Here is a 20,631-nt window from a genome sequence, read left to right on the forward strand (position 1 = left end):
TACCTGCTGAAGTAGACTTACACAGGCACTATGCAATTGCCCACAGTATTCTGTAAAGAAATGCAGCTTTCCTATGACATCATCTGAGAAACACTGGAAGTGCAAAAATATGGTACATTTGAGCAGTGGACATTTGAATAGCCTTCACATGACTAAGAGAAGCACTAATGACTTAAACTGCCTATGGTTTTAATTTCTTTTTCAATATATACTTTGTCTGGATTTTTGCCACAAGAATGACACTGCATAAAACTAATTATGATTACTGTATTGTATGCAATAAAACACTCTTCTTATAAGTACTCAATGACAGAAATTAGTAGAGGGAACACTAAACCTTAGAGAAAAGATCCTGATTTTTCCCAACAATTTCTTTTAAATGCTTTTCTTAGAAACTAAGAAAATAATAAATACCATGGCTTCCACATTAAGTATCTGCTCCAGCTGTGATTACTATACACCAATAACAAAATGTAACTACTGTACTTCTTGTACAGATGGTCTTGACTCAGTGTTAGTGTGAATCCTTGGGGAATGCAAGTGTTGATTCTCACATGTGCAGTCACTTAACAGCCATTTTTTTTTAAATATGCAAGGAATTGCTTTTGCAGAAATCAAACAAAGCCAGATATCTACATTACTGCAAAGCATTTATAAGGCCAAACAAAACCAGAACTTAAATCCAGAATTCTGAACTCTTAAGAGCAGACAAATATAGACTAAATACATGCCTGGGTGGATTTTCAAGAAAAATATACAAAACCATGCATGTGTATGTTCTGAAAATCAGCAGATACCAGAGAGTCCTTAGGTTGCGTGAACTGTAAAATCTGTCTCAAAATGAACATCTGGAATATTTAAATCTTAAATCTAGAGTTGATCTTCTAGAGACCCTGGAGATTAAAATGAAGGACTGACTGAAGAAACATCTGTCCTTGTCTGGTAAAGCATTTCTTTTCTTAGATAAATTCAGGCAAAATGGCATCTTGTCCAAGCCATGATGTTAACGTTAACAGTCGCTAGACTGCTAAACTTACCTTAGCCTAGGACCAGAAGTTCACTATTAATGTAAGTTTACCCAGAACTTTATGTTTATGGCAGTCAACTGTAGATGCTTATTTTTGGATATTAGTAATTTTGGCACTTCTGAAGTAGTTAAGATTTTCTCCAAATCTAGAGATTGTGTCAGTATTTTTTTTTCCATTATTTGACTGTGTTTTTTTTACCCTCTACCTCTCAAGAAAATTCTAAACTCTAAAGTAACAAAAGTACTAACTAAAACCTTAAAAAACATTGTTTCCCTTGCAGTATCCTAAAACTTCACTTCTAGACAGTATTTCTTACCAAAAAAACCAAACAAAAACAACAACCCATACAAGTCCCCCACACAAGTGTGCTTTAGAACCATTAGATCTGTCTGAATCAGGGTTCTCTCTCTAAAACATGAGAGTACCCTGCAGTGACTGCGTAGGTTCTTTACCTCCTTAATTTTCACTTGGCAAGTAGCCCAAGCCTCTGCTTTAAATTTCCCACTTGGTAGCACTAGTATGGCACCTGAAGAGTAATTAGTTGTAAGAAAGGGAATTTGAATCATTTGCTGAGAAGGAAAAAAATGTGCATGCCTAATAAAGATTTTTTCCTTGAGTACCTGAAACACCCTTTATTTATTTTTGCTTAGAATGCACCGCCCTTTAAATAGACCAGTGACCTTTTTTTTAAACTTTCCAGAAAAAGTGAGTGATAGAAAACCAGTTTAGTTTTAAAGCAATGCTATTTTTATTTTAGTCAGTCTTTTCCATTACAGCAGCTCTTATCTTTACATAAATTTTGTTCATCCCATTTCTTTTCTTTCCTTTTTTTTTTAAAACAGTTCCCTGATAACAGCATTTTCTATTTTATTTCTCACATTGCTCTTCAACAGACACCTAAGGAGTAGTCTTTTAGGAAGGCAAATCATGAAGATGTCTGAGAAATCAGAACATTTTTGCTAAATTACACATATAGCTCCCTGTGAAGTTTATACTGTCCATGAAACTTTATATTATGACACTGTTTGTAAGATAGGCAGATCTTCACTGGTTCCAATGATCTTGGAAACTCTTTTTAAACAATTCATTACACATACATAGTTATGCAAAATGAGTAACAGGAATGAAGTTTTCCCTCCTCTAGAAATTAGCAGTTCTCTAGTCCTGAGAAATTGAAAAGTGCTGCTCCTGATACTGCTTCTGCCTTCTGTGCAAAGACAAAAACACAGAGAAGTTTGAGGGGGAGGGGATTTGATTTCTTTTTTAATGTCTGCCTCCTTCCAGCAAGTCCATCTGTTGTAGCACTATAATTCTGGAAGCAGGATGTGTGTGTGACCAACAGGAGACAATAACTGCATAAGTGTTTGTTGATTCAGCTCTATAAAGGGCAGGCCAATCACTACAGTATGAACAGAAAAGAATTCCAGCTGAGGAGCTGCATACAGATTAACACAAAATACATATATACATGAGAATGGGGAAAACCAGAAAGGAGTAATAGCATGGAAAAGGATTAGGTAGAAATGAAGACTGAAGCAGAGAAGAAAGTTTGTGTCCTTGGGTTGTTAACAAAATACTTTATTAGTCTCTATTTCCATAAACTTTGTTTTTTGGCTTTTCACCTTAACAGAGAAAGATGGGATTAAATAGATACAGAATGGGTGTGAATCCCCTTCAAAGAAAACTCTAGTTGTCTTGAGGTGTATGGAGACAGTGCCCGTTCTTCACAGAGGAACAGGTACTAGTTCTGGACTCACCAGATTTTCAGGAAGGTGTGCAGATCACAGGTTAAAAGTGAAATTTATCTCATTCATTTGAATACATGTAAAAAATCAGCATGAAGACCACTTTATTTTTAAAAGGATAAATGAATTGCGTTGATACACTAGCCTCAATATCATCTGCACATAATAAGTGTCTCACACAAACCATGGTAATATATAATATTTCATAATTTTGACTATAATAAATTAAAATATAAAAAAATCAATGCTATCAAAATTTCACAGAACTGCACTAGAATTAAGGTGAACATTGCAAGACACTATAATGAAAAGTACTTTACCTCTATGGTCAGTTTATTAACTTGAAGTCTCTGATCAGCCAAATGTAGCTGACTTGTTAATTTTTCATTGGTTTGTTTAACATTTTTAATGGAAGCCACCGCTGTCTTTTTTTTTCCTCTGTGCAACAGCTACCTGCCTCTGCAGCGGCTTAATTTTTTCCTGCAATAGAGTAACAGAGTAGCTTGGTTTCTGGAGAGTGATATTTCTCCCTTTTGCTCTGCTCACTGAACATAAAATGGCATATTACTAAATGGACAAAATTATCATAAGTAACATGATTTCTGATTTTGTTTTGGCCCTTCAAAACACTCCTGAAATATCCAAAATATTTCTTAATAAGTATACTGGTAAATTAACAACCGACCTATAAAAACATAAAACACATAAAACCGTCAACCTATAAACACTCCATGTTGTGCTTTTCCTTAAGTGGCAACAATGCAAAATCAACAAGGATTTGGAAGTTACATGTGTCTCCAATTTCTGATTAAGATTATCAAAAATAGAGGCGAGAGTGTCTTATTAACAGGCTGGGGTTTTTTTAAGGTCTAAACCAAAACACATTTAATTTGTTTCATTGGCTATGTTGGCTACAAGTGGCAAACATGAACAAAAGGTAATGAAAAACCTCATATCAGCCAGTAGATTCACTAGGTGGGACTTAGTAAAACCTAACTTTAACTGTGTGAAAAGATGCTGTTTGACAGTCATTTTTTATATAAGAATTTCGCCTTAAAATAATGAGCTAAATATCTGAAAACACACAAATTCAAACAAGCAAATCTTGCAAGAGACTGTCAGTGGGTTTGTGTACTAATTTAGTAGCTATTAAATGCTCAGTGTATATTTAAACACTTTTGATCAGGAACACTGCAATCTTTCTCCAGTTTTTTAAGTTTTCAGATTTCAATTTCTAGGTCACATCATGCAACATATTTTTGGGAATATTAATATATAAAATAGCTGTTAAGCAAATTTAAAAGAGTAAAGACCAACACTTTCTCTACTAACTGCACTGAACAAACTGCTGACATTGCAGGATAACTTAGCCATGACTTCTAGATAAGTACAATCACCACACAATTTGAAAAACCAGGAATTGAGCTCTCAGCAGATAACAAGCAAACAATCCACATCTGTAGCAAAAAGACTGAGATCTCCACTCTAAGCCACAGTTCTAATAAATGTATGAGTTGCAAGAGAGTTACAGTAACTCTGCTGATATTGTATATTCCTACCATGTGGAGAAAAAATGACCAAGTCCTTGTATCATAAATGGTCTCATCTCCAATCCCTTGCACAGCTCAAGACTTCAGAAATATCTTTAGGCTCTCTTTGTATGAGAATACCCACCAGTAGGGTCCTTAAATCCTTTGGATGTATTAAAGAATTCTGTTAATACTGGTGTTCCCAACTACTAATGCTAAACATTTGTGCAATACTTTCTTTCACACTCATAAACCATGTTTTCAAATTCTTTTCCTGAATAGGGGAGTTCTACTGAAGCATATTTAACTGCTTAGTGCTCTCCAGACACTTCCTGAGTCTGCTTCAGTTCCACCAGTCAGTTATAAATGTCTATCAGAATGTATCTATCTTCTCCACTAGGAACAGAGAGTAAATGAAATACAGGTCCTACAGAAATTGCAGTGGCTGTGCTATACTACCAATGAAGAGAGGACAGTGTCCTGGGTTCCCTGCCTTGTATGTCCTCACTCAGGAATAGGAGATTAACAGGAGTAGTACACTTTTATCAGATCTTCATATATAGCATGTGCACCTAGTCAAACTATGTATTGTTACCAATAGATAAATGGCTAAGAATTTTCCTTTTTTTTCAGTTTATTTCATCAAAAAGTATTGATGAAATAACACCATCAAGAATATGTAACAAGACCAGAGAGTCTGCATTTGGAGTAAAATTTTGGAAACTAAGGAAACAATCTTTTTTCAAACTCTGTTATAACAATCACCATTCAAAATACTGAATTTCAAACTAGTTCTCTAAAAGCAGCAAGTTGTTCAGTGTTTCAGTATTCTCTTTCTTGAACTAAGAAATAAAAATATCTGCTTATGTTTAAAATTCCATTAAGTGATTTATTTGGACAAACATAGGAGGGAAAATCTATTAGGCACTGTAAAAAAGTCCAAGAATGAGTCATCTGTTACAGATTGAATGGAGCCTCTTAAGACCTGGGACACAACCAGCTGGCCCTCTTCTGTGAGAAAACAGCATATAGATGTTAGCAATGAGACAAGCAGTTTAAATCCCAGACAATCCATGTAAATAGGCTAAGAAGAGGCTAAAAGCATACTTTTCTCAAGACAGAATCTTCTGGACACAGAGAGTGTCAAAAGTATCTGTCTAAGATGGAGAAACTTGTCCAGTGCACAACAAACAATCTGAGAGATGTTTATGCTTGATTAGTCAGCACACCATTTAGCTAGAAGGGAGGGAGAGAAGAGTGTTGCTATCTCCCTGCTATGGGTTAGGTCAGCCTGTTCTGTATGGTGCTTCTCACCGAGAGAAAGTTCAATGGGATGTCTGTGGCATTCTTTGCCTGGACTGTGAAACAGCACCACTAGTTTGTACAGCAACTTTACATTTTCAAATCATGTTTCACACTTCTGTCCAAATAGTTCTATAGGTATATTTGGTCTGTATGGACAGATTTTTGTAGCGGGGGAGCTATAGGGGTGGCTTCTGCCAGAAGCTGCCAGAAGCTTCTTCCATGTCCAGCAGAGCCAATCCCTATCAGCTTCAAGACGGCCCCACCATGGGCCAATTAGAACTCATAGCATCTCTATGATAATATAATTAAGAAGGAAAAAAGTGATTGCAGATGTAATTGTGACCAGAGAAGAGCAGAGAGAGAATATGTGAGAGGAACAACTCTGCAGACACCAGGGTCAGTGCAGAAGGAGGGACAGGAGATGCTCCAGCAGGTGCTGGAGCTGAGATTCCCCTGCAGCCCGTGGTGCAGACCGTGGTGAAGCAGCTGCGGCCCATGGAGGATCACAGGGATGCAGAGATCCACCTAAAGCCTGTGGAGGAGACCCACAGCTGAGCAGGGGTTGCCTGAGAGGAGGCTGGGACCCCATGGGAGGCCTGTGCTGGAGCAGGCTCCTGGCAGGGATCTGCAGACCTGGGGAGAGAGGAGCCCACACCACAGCATGTAGGGAGAATTGTAGGGGGGCACAGTATGTAATCTTATCCCCCAATGAGTTGCAGCTGGGGCCAATTAAGAACCACACCTGTAACCAATTACGAACAAGTAGCATAAAAGGGTAGAGTCAGAGTCAGAAGTCTGCAAGAACCAGAAGAAGACTGCAGGAGGAGACTGCAGGAAGCAGGAGAAGGCTGTGCTAGGAGGAGGCTACTGCAAAGACCAGGAGATGGCTGCTGCAAGAACCAGGAGAAGATGGTGAGTTCCCCTGGAGGGGATGAATAATTCCAGAAGAGGGTAGGCCCCAGAAGAAGAGAATCACAACGAGAGGATGGACTCTGAAGCCTGTGGACATGCCAGGGCTCTGTAGCGGTTTACCAGCAATATCTTTCATTGGATTGCTGCTGGATTAGCTGCAGATGCTTCTGGCTGGGTGCTTCAGGAAAAGCCCCTGGAGGGGATGGACTCTGTAATGTTGTTGTAATGTTTATTGTAAGGTATAAGTATTGCTGCAAAATGTATAGGGCAACTGTGACCCTCTGGGATGGAGTGGGTGTAGCTGAGAGGGGCAGGTGAAAGCCGCAAGGAGGTCTAGACCTGATTTCTACCAATCAGACACCTAGAAGTAGGTGAGCCACCAACTAGTAATAATGGGACATTTGAGGTCTTTGTGTTGTGACTGCCTCGGCAAGAAGATATAGATGTTGTAGTAATGTAACTGGTATAATGCATTACTGTTATGTAGAAGTATTGTTGTAAAAGTATATAACACAACAAGAGCAGATTTCCTGGGAGGAATTGTGATCCATGGGGGACCCAGGCTGGAGCAGCCTGTCCTTGAAGGACTGCACCCCGTGCAAGAGTGACCCACATTGCAGCAGTTTGTGGAGGATTTACCCTTGGGATGGACTCACATTGGAGAAGTTCTTGGAGAACTGTCTCCCGTGGGAAACACCCCACACTGGAGCAGGGAAAGGAGTCCCCTTCCTGAGCAGTGGGAGAAACAACATGTGATGAACTGACCACAACCCCATTCCCTGTCTCCATGTGCTGCTGGGGGGAGGGAGGTAGAGCTGGGAAAGAGGGAGGGATGAGAAGAAGGTGGTTTTAATATTTGCTTTTACTTTTCCTTTGATTTTTTAGTACTAAATTCGATTAATATCCTGAAGCTGATTCTGTTTTACCCATGACAGTACTTCAGCCCGTGAACCCTTCATTGTATTTTCTCTCCCCTGTCCTGCTGTAGAGGAGTGATAGAGAGGCTTTGGGATTAAAGTGTTTTTAAGGGCTTCTTTTATTTCTCATTATCCTCCTCTGATTTTGTTAGTAAAAAATTTAATTTATATGTCTAATTCAAGTTTGTTTTACCCATGGCAGTATTTGATGACTGATCACTACCTATCCCTATCTGAGCCCACAAAATATTTGTTATATATTCTCTCCGCTGTCCAGCTATGGAGGTGGGAGACCAAGAGGCTTTGGTGGATGCCTGGCATCTAGACAGTGTGAATCCATGACAGCAGACTTACTGTCTCAGAAAATATTCTAAAATATAATGAATCCACCCGCTGAATATCTGGAAACAGGTTTTCACTTCTATATTGAGAGTCAAATTAATTAAGAGCAGACAGCAGTGCTAATATTAAACTCCAAAACTCCACCTATGAGAACAAAACAATATATACCTTTTTATAATATTGCTCACTTTGGACTTCTAAATGAAGCATATTGGAGGGCTTTTTTTCTTGTTTACTTCTGTCTGGCAGTGGGTCAATGTTTTCAGAGTCACTAAAGCAGCACATATAGGAAAGCAAAATACAAACAAAAACATGTAGGAAAATACAAACAAAACCAAAAACCCAACCAAATAAAAAAAAACCCAAACATCAGCAACAACAAAAACCAAAACAAAAACAACCCCCCCCTAAAAATACCAAAACCAAAATCAAGCTAAATATTAAATGCTCCAGAGTTAATGCATAAGCACATAGAAATAAACTTTACAAATACGATAAAGCAAAAATCTACCTCTTTTTATTTTATCAAGTTCTACTCTTGTCAATGCAATCTCACTTTACAATGCAGAGGCCTGAGACTTCAGCTGCTTCTTAAAAGACAACTTTTGTGACAATTCACAGAAGTGAAATAAATGAAAAAACACTTGATTGTACTTCTAGAATGTGAATGGCTCATAAACTACTAAATTTCTACTTTCCTTCATTTTCACATTTTATAATATAACAAATAAATGCACAATCCTTAAAAACATTTTGTTTCACTTGAACTTTATTTATAGTGTTGACTGAGACAAACTCAGAAATCACACTTCAGTGAAAGGTCTATTTAGCACCCCTTTAGAATGCTCTTAAATTCTGCAAACTTGTTAATCCTTTAACTGAGATTCCTGCCATGCAGAGAAACTGGATCTGAAACTTTAAATCTTCTTAGAATTTTTACTAGAATTACACTCCATGTGCTCATAATTTCCAGTTTTTCACTGCCTTACCCCACATTATCATTTGCTTTCTTATATTCAGGGAAGTCTACTTTGAAGTCTTGGATATATCCTCCCATATAACATCAGGGGCTATATAACATCATTTGTGTGAGCAGATTAGTGAAAGAATCCCTAAACAGAAGGCTAGTTTGATTTGTTACTTTTTTAACCAAGGTATTTAAAACAGCATAAATGAGTTCAAATTACATTACATCATCATAAAAATCCATGGTTTAGAGATGCAGTTTACTTAACCAGAGAAAAGTCCTCAAACTGATGAGAAGAGTTAACACATAAACACGTTTATACTTTTTAAAACCTGTCCAGACACATTGGTATGTCTCACTGATTGATGAGAACAAAATCAGTGCATTGGTTTAAAGGGGCTGTTGTGCAGCCACAGAGCATTTCTAACTACATACACATTTCCCTCACCTGCTTTAAGGAACGTTCTATTTAGAAAACAGAAGGCTTGCATTTAAAAACTCAGAGCTAGCTACTAGTAATAAAGAATGGTATTTATTAATAAGCAGAAGAGGAAACTAAATTAAGATACTTCCCTAAGTTGTTGAAACTTCAACAATATTCACTGTTCTACGACAAGAATTCTCTAAACCAACATTTGTACAATTATTAAATGCAGTATTTATGTCTAGCCACAAGTGAAGCTATGTAAATACTTTTCATTTCAAACTATAAGTGGAATGACGCTGTGCTTGCTCAACGTTTTTCTTAAAGAGAACAACACAGCAAATTAAATACTCACTAATTATAGCATGCATACATGTTTCCATATGTGCAAACATGTATGTTTCTTTCTTATTAAAATCAGATCTGCAGTATTTTATTATACATAAAAAACCCCCAAGATTTACATTAATGACAACAACTGACTAATTACATGGCTCTTAATTTGTTTTCTCCCTCTAGATACTGTGTTCAGGAATCTCCTATTTTGCATGGGGAGAAGTAGTAGAAAGGCTTCATTTGCCACTATTGATTTGCTCCATATGACACATAGAGCCAGTATAAAGCCTATGAAGACAATTCTATTTTCTTTATTCTTTTCCCATGTTTCCTGTATGTTGGAATATATAGGGCATACAGGCTTGAGAAATTTCTTTGCTTGTGTGTTAGAACAATGTCCTGAAAGACAAGGTGTGATAACTATTTACCTAGTGGCTAACTGCTGCCTCCTCAAGTATATGGGGACATAATAAGGAGAAGCAAAAACTCTCATTGTTTATATGATGTTTGGAATTTTCTGAGAGCCTTTTGATTCATGACTGGGATTGTACGTGGTAACCATCACCTTTAAAGATTTTTAACCATCATTCAATTAAAGTTAGTACAATGACTGCATAAAACATACAGGAAATAATTAGTGTGGATGGTTCTTAATTTAAAGGATGTTAAACAGCTTGTAGACATCTGCTAGCAAGCTGAAATGGGTCATTCAAAATTTATCTAACTAAATTAAGGGGAAAAAATGTTTCTCCTCCCGGGTCGGCATGTCACAAGATAACTAAACCGACTTACTAGGCTTGCCTGGGAATCCTTAGCTGTCAGTGGTGAATATGCAAAAGGCCAGCAAATTAAATCAACCTGCCAAACTGTCAATTTCAAGCCTCATGACTGCATGAAAATAGCATCACTGGAAGAAATCAAGCATTGCCTTCTTTTGGGTTTCCTGGCACCTATTCAAATACTCATGCAGTTGTGGCTAATTTCGCATGCAAATTTCAGTCAATAAGCTCCGAACAAGACCTCCCAAGATATTTCAAAGGATCTGACAGTATTTTTTTTGAATACCAAATCAACAGTAGTTGAAATTCAATCTCCATTTGCTAGTGCTTTACATATGCACAGTGTCCCCTCTACAGGGCTAAGTTAATGAGAGCCGTACCTGCTTTCACTCACATCCTCCCAGCCGTCCTTACTGAAGTTCTCAAACACATTACTCATAACCTTGATGGACTGTTTGAGAAAAGCACCATGATGTCCCAAAGAGCTCTTTTTCTTGGCTGTTTTTAATTTAACCTTGGTGCCTGTTATCTTGCAATTACATTACCCAGAGATTGCCACTGCTTTGGCTTTATCCAGCAAACACTTCTGCTCCTGCGCTTGACTCAGCAAATCTTTACTTTCATTTCTCAACCTGTTAGCTTCTGTCACTTGCCTCTTCAAAGAGGCAGCTTCTTTTTCCTTTTCATCAATCATGAACTGAAGTTCTGCTTTTTCTTTTTTTACCTTACAAATCCTCTTAAGTAGTGTTCCCAGCTTTCTTTATCTTGTGTCTACATCTTCCTTTTGCACTTTAAAGATTCTTTCAAATACACTTTCTCATTCAGCAAATCTTTATTTACTTCTTTCTGTTTCTTTAATTCCCCTTCAATAGCTTTGAATCTTCTTTCTAGTTGTTGTACCTAAAAAAGGCAATTTTAGCATTTACAATATTTCAGCCTGTCTTGAAAAACTCCAAACTATGTTTTCAGATATGCTTATTATATGACAATAATGTCACATGAAGAGCAAGGACAAAAGCTATCTGTAGTCCTTAATTTTAAAATAACTTTATGTAGTGCGGATTAAAACATTTTAGCTGCAATAATACAGCTGTTGAACAAAGGGCAGATGGTAAAAGAACTTAAAATTCCAGGCAAAATGACACAGAAGTTTAAGTATACCATACTAATGAATCTTCCTGATACATCTTGGGCTCATTACTGATTTTGTTATACATACTAATTGAATTTTAAAAAACATTTTCAGAAAGATTACTACTCTGAAATGTAGACAATTTTGCACTAGCTATCTGAAGCAACAAGTTCTTTCAAGTGTTGTAAATACAGAAATAAAATATTAATTTGATGTTTCAAAAAAACCCAAACAAATCCTAGCAAGAGATATCAGAAACTCAGCACCTTAAAATATGGAAGTTAGTATATGTTTTCTATTCACAGAGAGGAAAAATCTATCCTGTTTCAATAAAGAGACTAATTGTCCAAGTTCCTCACAAAAAATTTGTGGAAAACACCATTATACCTATGTTTTGCTTCTGAAGTCCTTTGAGGTTTATGGATATTGAAGTCCATTAACAACAAACTGACTCTATGTGATGTTCTTGAATATCTATATAAAGGACAATTCCAGAAATAAGGGGCGATTTTAATTTTAGCAGATACTAATGTGATTACTTAGTCTATGAGACATCCCCAGAAGCCTGAAAAGGGCATCAGAGCAAGTTTTGTGCTCAGTAATGACTTATTCCAATACCTGGAGAAATATTTTTGGATGGTTTTGTACAAGCTCAATCCCCACTCTTTCACTAAGGAATATGTCAGGGGTTCTATGTTTCTCAGTACATTGTTAGGGAAGACTGTTTTTCCAGGAGCTATACCAGCATGTGCATGGCTAACTTGAACTTCCAACCTTGTGAAATACTGGCCAGTTCCCACACTTTGTAGCAATACAAAATGTCAAAACTATCTTTGACACTGAAAATACTGAAACCATATTATTTCCGTAAGTTTTTACTTTTAGGTCTTTACAACAACATTTTGCCAACACCTAAATTATTTTAAAATTTATTAAATGTTGTACAAAGTGGGTACTAAAGATATGATTCAGATAAATGACAGCTCTTGATGTACAGAGCAAATTAGAACAGGAGCTGCTCAAACTTCATACGGATTTGTGAATTGGATACTGAACTCATGAGTTTGATAGGAAATCTTTAATACGAAGAGACAACACATTATGTCTACATAAAGTTAATGGGTGAAAGTAGAAATAAAAGGGATTTTTTTTCCAAATGCTTAGTGAAACAAAGGGTTATAATTAAAATCATAGTTTGCACATTCCACCCCTACGACAATGTGTTAGAACAATATCTTTCTTCAATCATCTTCCTGAACTGAGATTCTGCTACTGTTTTCTCAGTTCTTTAAAGGAACCTTTTGCACTCAGTAGCACTTAAAGTCATGTATGACAGCTGGAAGAAAATAAACAATAAATAGCTTCTACACCTATCCCTAAGGTACCATCATAACTCTATATATCCATAGAGATAAAAATTATGTAGTACTTGGCAAACAAAATTATAGTTCTGAAATATAGATGATAAGCAAGCATAAACTGTGACATTTCAGATGGTAGCATTCATATTATTTCAATTACTCACTCTGCCTTAAGATAAATGAATGTGAGCACTTCCTATTCTGTATGTTATTATTTTAACATGATGTTTGTCATTCAGTAATAACGAGATGACAGCCTTCATTGCCTGACCATATGGCAAGTGTTACAAGTATATGCAATCACATCATCTGCTGTAAATTACCATACTTCCTACAAGTTAATTCACAGATAAAAATAAATAGACATACCTGAACTGACATTCAAAGTTATAGATGTGTGTTTATTCAATTTAAGCATGCTTTTAAAGATTTATAAGTAATTAAACAAATAGTTTTGTAAAATGACAAACAAAAGGCATGATACTGTTTGAAGGATGCCTTCTCTTTGCAAGCAAACAAAACATATGGTAAAATACAAGTGAGCCCTCTTAAGTGAACACCTGTTAACATACTAAACTACTTGTGTATATTACAAATATCAATACAAATACCAACTAGTTAAGAACATCCCATCACTGTATGAGACAAAACATGTAGAATGTTAAGCAGTAAAGATAAAATACTTACCATTATTTGTTAAGCTAGAGAACACTACATGCATATAGTACTATCCTGTAAAAAGTGATAGACCCACACACGTAGAAAATATTTGCACATGAAACACTGTGCTAAAATTTAAATACAACAGTGAATTTATCATTATTATGCATCAATTCCATTCCATCAATTCCATCTCAATTCTACAGAGATTAACACCTGATACCATCTAAAGTTAAATACCCAGCAAAGGTATTAAGGTTCTGAAGTTAAGGGGTAAAATGATACTTACAATTTAGATAATCTGTTAGCTTTTAGCATTACATCCCTAAACACTCTTTTCATTTTTTCTGACATTACCCATGTTTATCTTACATAACATTCACAGCTATTTCCCTAGAATTAATTTCTGAGCAAAATTCCAGAAAGCCACATTTTTTAAATTTTGAAGGAAAATGATGGCTTAAATTCATGAGTACTGACATTTACATATACATACATACATACACACACACATATATATATAGATATAATTCTTATATTAAAATTCAGATCTGTTTGTTGGGGTTAGTATCTTACCTTCTGTAGCATCTCATGTGAAACTTCTCTCATATATCTCTTTGGAGTATTACCCTTGATCCCATTATCTTCACTAAGTTTAAAAAGTGGCTCTATCAGATAATAAATAACACATCTCTATAATATAACAAATAAAATAGATTATGACACCTAGTATTTCACTAAAACAATCTGTCAACATTTTAAAGAAATGCATTCTTTACTTCTGTAATTATTTATAATGTGGTCTATTTTCTTGACAAGCTTTTTGGTCAGTTTCTAAAGTGACCTCTCTTCAAAGTGTTCTGTCACATAATTATTAATCTCTGTAGCATCAGAGTATGTTTTTTTCAGAGTACAAGCTTTTCAAAGGTACAATAGATCTGCAGGTTAAAGACACTGTACTTTCATTCCAATTTTTATTCTTCTATAGACTATTCCCTCTATGCCTTAAAAGCAGAATTCATTGCCGTTTTATCTACACAGTCACTATCAGTTTTGTTCTCTAGGTCTTGTCCCCTGCTAGGAGGATCAGAGTGATTGGTGAACAAAGCAAACAGTAACTGAATTAGGATGGATGAAAAGTTTAAACCCCGGTTTTTGTTAAGTTAAAGATCATGTACTTCACTAGATAAATCACACAAATCATTCAATTGAAATACTGTGAAATCATAACAATTAGAAATTGATACAGCTAATAACAGCCGAAACAAATCTAAGCATCACAGCTATACACTTTAGATACTAAAAATCCCAAGTTAAAAATCAGACTTATTCATTAAAAAAAAAAGTGTAGAAGTACCAATACATATGGTCAATGATCAGAATATGGTCATATGATCAGAAATCAAGAGCTTAGCATTCACAAATTGCCCACTGCTCATAGAAATGAGCAATTACAGACATCAGAAGGATTTCATCTTGCAATATGAAATATAGCATTACAGAACAAAAAAATCCCAATACTCTAAAAGTACCACAATATTAGTATTTCTTTTTTGGTCCTTCTTTCCCCCAAATGAACTTAAAGAATTAATCTTAAGGGATAAATATCTGTGCTACATGGTGGAGGTCTGCTTTAGAAGCAACATTTTAAACTACAAGCAGACACTGCAGGTCACTTAAAAACTTTTGATTTATAAACAAAGCAATTGTAGAAGAAAACAGTGTTACTCTCTGTAGATTCACAATCCTCTTGATATAAACAGTGACTAACAAGTTTGTTAGAGTGAATTAGACCTTTCTTTTGTCTTTGGAACATGTCATGGCCAATTAATACTTCTGTATTCATGAAATAAATGGAACACTATTCTAAAGATAATAAAAGCTGAAAAAGGTAAAACTATGCATCTGGGGAATATGTACCTTTACCTTGATATTAATATGTTAGTTCCCATGTTACTTCAGACTACAGTCCCCCAGCACAGTGGTACTGCATACATTTATAACATTCTTTAAGTAACACACAAAGATAATACGAACATGCTTTTCATCTTTTTCTAAATATTCACTCATTTGAATGCCTGTTGTAGCTTTTATATCAGCATTTACTGTACTCCACTGAAAATAAAAATTATTTCCCATAGTCAAAGAAACTGATCAAAGCACACAAGGTGTTATGTTTATTATGAGGATGTATTAAAATGCAATTTAAAACTCTATAAATAGACATATTATATGCGGATAGTAAAGAATACCACTGCAAAAGGGATAGAAAAGACTATACATATTCAGTATTATCAAAGGAGACGCAAGCAACATAAACTGAAGCGTATCCAAAGGTCACTGAAACTTAACCCTTTCTATTGAGCAGCAAATATATGGCCCATTGAAGGCCCTTTTCCCCTCCTCCCTTCTAATTGTTATGTAATTGTTCACAGGAATTGGTTAGTGAGGCAGTGAAACAGCATCACCTGTAACTGTCTGTCTAGGATAGCAGAAAAATACATCATATCTGTCTACTCAGCAAGACATGCTCTACCTGTCATACTTCTACATAAAAAAATAACATCTTCTCCCTCAAGGAATAGACCCACAAGTCATAAAGCCAACTATCTTCAGTTATCAAATTACCATGGTCTTACATAGGCACAGTTACATCCCACTGAGAAAACATAGTTAACTGTCAGCCTTAGAATGTAAAACTTAATTCCTAATTAATAATCATCAAATCTGATGATAAGTTAGTTCAACACCGCTGCCAAAATGGTACTTGAACTATGAAACTATAGTACACTATAATATTTGCAGAAAGCCTGCTTACACAAAGAAAAAAACACCCCTTAAAAAAAAAAAAAGACACAATAGAGCACTTAATAGTCACTTACAAAGAAACCTATACAAACCATCAAAGGAATGACATTTTTGCCTGCAGTACACGCCAGGTGAAGGATTTCCCTAACAAAAAAGGCTCCATGGTGCACAAAGCCACTGTGTTACTGACTCCATGATAGGCACCCATGCTCCTGGGTAGAAAGAAACTTCTGGTGGGAAACACCATGGTGAAGACCGGAAGGGAATGTCATTCCCATGCATATATACTGAGGACACAGTATATTCAGGAGTCTCATAATGAAAGAGGTCTTCAAACTGCCTCCTTGGAGAAACAGCAGGCCAACAGTTTACTGCTTTTTAAGAAGGCATTTGCTATTTTTCTGAATAGGATTTGATAGATCCACTCTCCTGCTTTTGGAGGAAATGGTATAACTACCTGCCAACACATCCTTTACCTTCATAAACAAATAAGGGCACAAATAGCACAAACAGTGAATTTGGATTTGATGACTGCCAGTAATAATTGGGCAACAGAATAAGAATGGAAAGAAATTGGGAATGGCAGGAACAGAGTTTCCTTTTCCCTTGACCCACTTCATGTTTGACCAACAGGATTTGATAAGTTGTATGGCAGAACAACAAAACCATCCATTACTTATTCCTGACAAACACAAGTAATACCCAACAAACAGAGACAATTTTAATACAGGAAAGCTCAGTCTCTTTTTACAGATTTTATCCTTTGATTTTAGAATGCCTGATGAAAACAGGTACCTATCTGCTAAGGTGAAAGTGAATTCCAACATCATTCATAAACTGAGGAAATTGACATCAGGTTTCCTTTTATAAAATAAAACATACTGAAATCAGGAACGACATGTATTTAGACCATATCAAGTTTGGACTCCCAGCAAATAACAGACATGAGCTTGTATTTTTATTTAGGAAGAAGGCATTTAACCGTCTTTTTAAGGCAGAGGGCATATGCACTTTCTGAGAACATGAGCAAGGATTTTTAACATTACACGCATTTATGCTCAAAGATGGACATCCAGCTTCAGTCATTATGGTGCAACCTTATAGAAAATCTCAAACAATACATGTGTCATGACTGCAACTCCCTTCAATTTTCAAGGGGAACAATAGGGAAATTACTTTTTAGACACGTGAGCAACTATTTTCTTACACTTCAATAGGTAAAAATTTGGAAACAGCTAGAATCATCTCAGTCTTCTGTGCTAACAGGAAGGTTTTGTTAATATATATCTTTGGACTTGAATCTTACTAGACATTTCCTTTTCATTTAAATGATATCCAGAACAACACAGACTGGAAAAGGTAGATAAAATTTGCCTAAAACACTTCACTAGTAATTTAAACATTTTTCTCAGTCTCCAGAAAAGAATGGCTAATCATTGTGTTAATTACCAAATCAGAAGTGTGCGTCCACCCACAAATTTTTAAAAGAGCATATGTTTACCTGAAAAGAAAACAAAAAAAAGGAAGAAAATACTAATTGTTAAAGCACTAAACATGTCAAGAACTGGCAGTTCTGGAGATCTGATTGTTTTTTGGAAAATTCCAGATATTGCTCAGCAGGCCCTTAACTCCTTCTCACCATTGGTTATCTTTCCCCTTCTCTTTCTGCAAAGACGTACCAAATTGGAAAAAAAAGAAGAAATGCTTCTTAAAGTCAGTATTTAAACATTCAGTTCTATGGCTATGAACACAACACATAAGAAATAGTACAAAAGAAAAAGGTAACTTTCAGTTTTCAGCAGCTTGATACTCCCACCTAATTTTAAAGACAGAATTTTAAATTTAAGGAAAAAATTTATATTTTTTCATTCAAGTAGTCAACATTATCACAAAAAATAGAAAACAGCCACCAGGAGAAAATTGCAATAAAGAATGGTAAGGCTTTATTGCTAAGAATGTGTAGGGTACTTCTCCAAGTCTCCTACTTACTTCCTTTGCACAATACTGTGCATAAAGAATTCACCACAGATGCAATATCCAGATGGACTGTAATTATGCACTCTTGAATATTTCTCCAAGAATATTCAGGAACAGCTCATAATACACAGAATCAGAGAAGTGATGGAGGGGCAGTGGCAATATATTACCTATCTCACTGACAAAGACTTATCTTCACAGAACCATCAACTACTGTTAAGATTATAAAGATAGAAAAGTTACTCATGATCAATTCTTACAATTTCACCATTTTGATTTACTTTCAAATTCAGATACTTTGTGAGACTAGAATTAAAAGAGACGTCTGAATAAGCATGAAATTTCTGTATCAGCATATTTCATAAATAGGCAGAATATACATATTAGTTGCAAATGTATTAATGTGTATTTATTCATATAAATTATCAGATTTAATAGATGTGTAGACAAACAATGAGTGAAAATACTTTCAAATCACATGTATGGCCATATGATTACAAAATACACATTCATGAAAAAGGAATCAATCTTCAGAGAGAAAATAACCTTATATAAAGAATTCGTATTCTGAGAGACTACTATACTGGGTTTGAGTAGCCAGGCTTTGGTAGTAGGAGGACCTACAGGAGTGGCTTCTGTGAGAAGCTGCCAGAAGCTTCTTCCATGTCTAGCAGAGCCAATCCCTGGCAGCTTCAAGATGGACCCACCGCTGACCAAGGCTGGGCCAATGAGACTTGACAGCAACATGGTAACATAATTAAGAAGGAAAAAAGTGATTGTAGATGTAACTGTGGCCAGAGGAGAGCAGAGAGAGAATATGTGAGAGGAAGAACTCTGCGGACACCAGGGTCAGTGCAGAAGGAGGGACAGGAGGTGCTCCAGCAGGTGCTGGAGCTGAGATTCCCCTGCAGCCCGTGGTGCAGACCGTGGTGAAGCAGCTGCGGCCCATGGAGGATCACAGGGATGCAGAGATCCACCTAAAGCCTGTGGAGGAGACCCACAGCTGAGCAGGGGGTGCCTGAGAGGAGGCTGGGACCCCGTGGGAGGCCTGTGCTGGAGCAGGCTCCTGGCAGGGATCTGCAGACCTGGGGAGAGAGGAGCCCACACCAGAGCAGATTTCCTGGGAGGAATTGTGATCCATGGGGGACCCAGGCTGGAGCAGCCTGTCCTTGAAGGACTGCACCCCGTGCAAGAGTGACCCACATTGCAGCAGTTTGTGGAGGATTTACCCTTGGGATGGACTCACATTGGAGAAGTTCTTGGAGAACTGTCTCCCGTGGGAAACACCCCAAACTGGAGCAGGGGAAGGAGTCCCCTTCCTGAGCAGTGGGAGAAACAACATGTGATGAACTGACCATAACTCCCATTCCCTGTCTCCATGTGGTGCTGGGGGGAGGGAGGTAGAGCTGGGAAAGAGGGAGGGATGAGAAGAAGGTGGTTTTAATATTTGCTTTTACTTTTCCTTTGATTTTTTAGTACTAAATTTGATTAATATCCTGAAGCTGAGTCTGTTTTACCCATGACAGTACTTCAGCCCATGAACCCTTCATGGTATTTTCTCTCCCCTGTCCTGCTGTAGAGGAGTGATAGAGAGGCTTTGGTTCCTGCCTAGCATCCAGCCAGGCTCAACCCACTCAAACTACATACACAGGTATAAAATACCCTTCCTTTTTTGCTCTATGTATAGTTCCTGTATTGTGAACTTACAGAATGGTGTATTTTCATCTGATCCAATTCTTTCTCAAGATTCAGTCTATAAAAGAGGAAATTAAAAAAAAAGTACAATCACACAGACACCGCTAAAATAACTTCAGAAATTAATCCAAACCCACACCAAAATATTACTGGGAATAAAGTTGTCAACACCCAAGAGTTAGTTCTAAGTTGACAACACTTAGCATTACTTCAAACGTAAGGAGTCCTTCATACAACAGCTTTTCAAAATGTGTAAATCATCTGAATTTCCAAAATTCAGACACAATGCTGATTGTAACATACACTAAGAAGTTTCAGCTCATCTTTTTTAGGCAAGAAAATATTTGAGATTAAAAGAAGACCAATAGGACGTAAAGTCCTTTTAAGAGGTAGATAAATACTCTGTCTCAGGGGAAACTGCCAGCCAAACTTGTGATCTAGCAACTATTCAAAAAACTTATTAACAAAATGATTCCTCCCATTTTCCAGCCCTGATGGACTACCATATTACTACCATAGTTTATTCTGTAATATCAACCAGCTGAGCTCTGCACAATAAATTGAATTACTCTTTTTTCAATTTAATAAAATTACATATAAATAAAGTTGCCAGGATACCAATACTAAAGTTTCAAGGTCAAATTGGGAAATGCTAGAAAGAAAGACATTATTTAAATTGTTTATTTATACTTGTATTTTCTGACACATTTTCTA

General features: G+C 36.5%; 1 protein-coding gene across 1 annotated transcript in view; it reads right to left on the reverse strand.

The window, feature by feature from the left end:
• CNTLN (centlein) overlaps window positions 1-20,631 on the reverse strand; it is a 178,819-nt gene that overhangs the window by 50,911 nt on the left and 107,277 nt on the right. The window contains 7 exon segments of the mRNA XM_031056874.1: window positions 3,094-3,213; window positions 3,215-3,318; window positions 9,194-9,210; window positions 10,665-11,073; window positions 11,076-11,184; window positions 14,014-14,105; window positions 19,926-19,975. Of these exon segments, the coding sequence (XP_030912734.1) occupies window positions 3,094-3,213; window positions 3,215-3,318; window positions 9,194-9,210; window positions 10,665-11,073; window positions 11,076-11,184; window positions 14,014-14,105; window positions 19,926-19,975 (901 nt within the window).

The sequence above is a fragment of the Geospiza fortis genome, unplaced genomic scaffold (genome assembly GCF_000277835.1).
Source record: "Geospiza fortis unplaced genomic scaffold, GeoFor_1.0 scaffold12, whole genome shotgun sequence".
NCBI lineage: Eukaryota > Metazoa > Chordata > Aves > Passeriformes > Thraupidae > Geospiza > Geospiza fortis.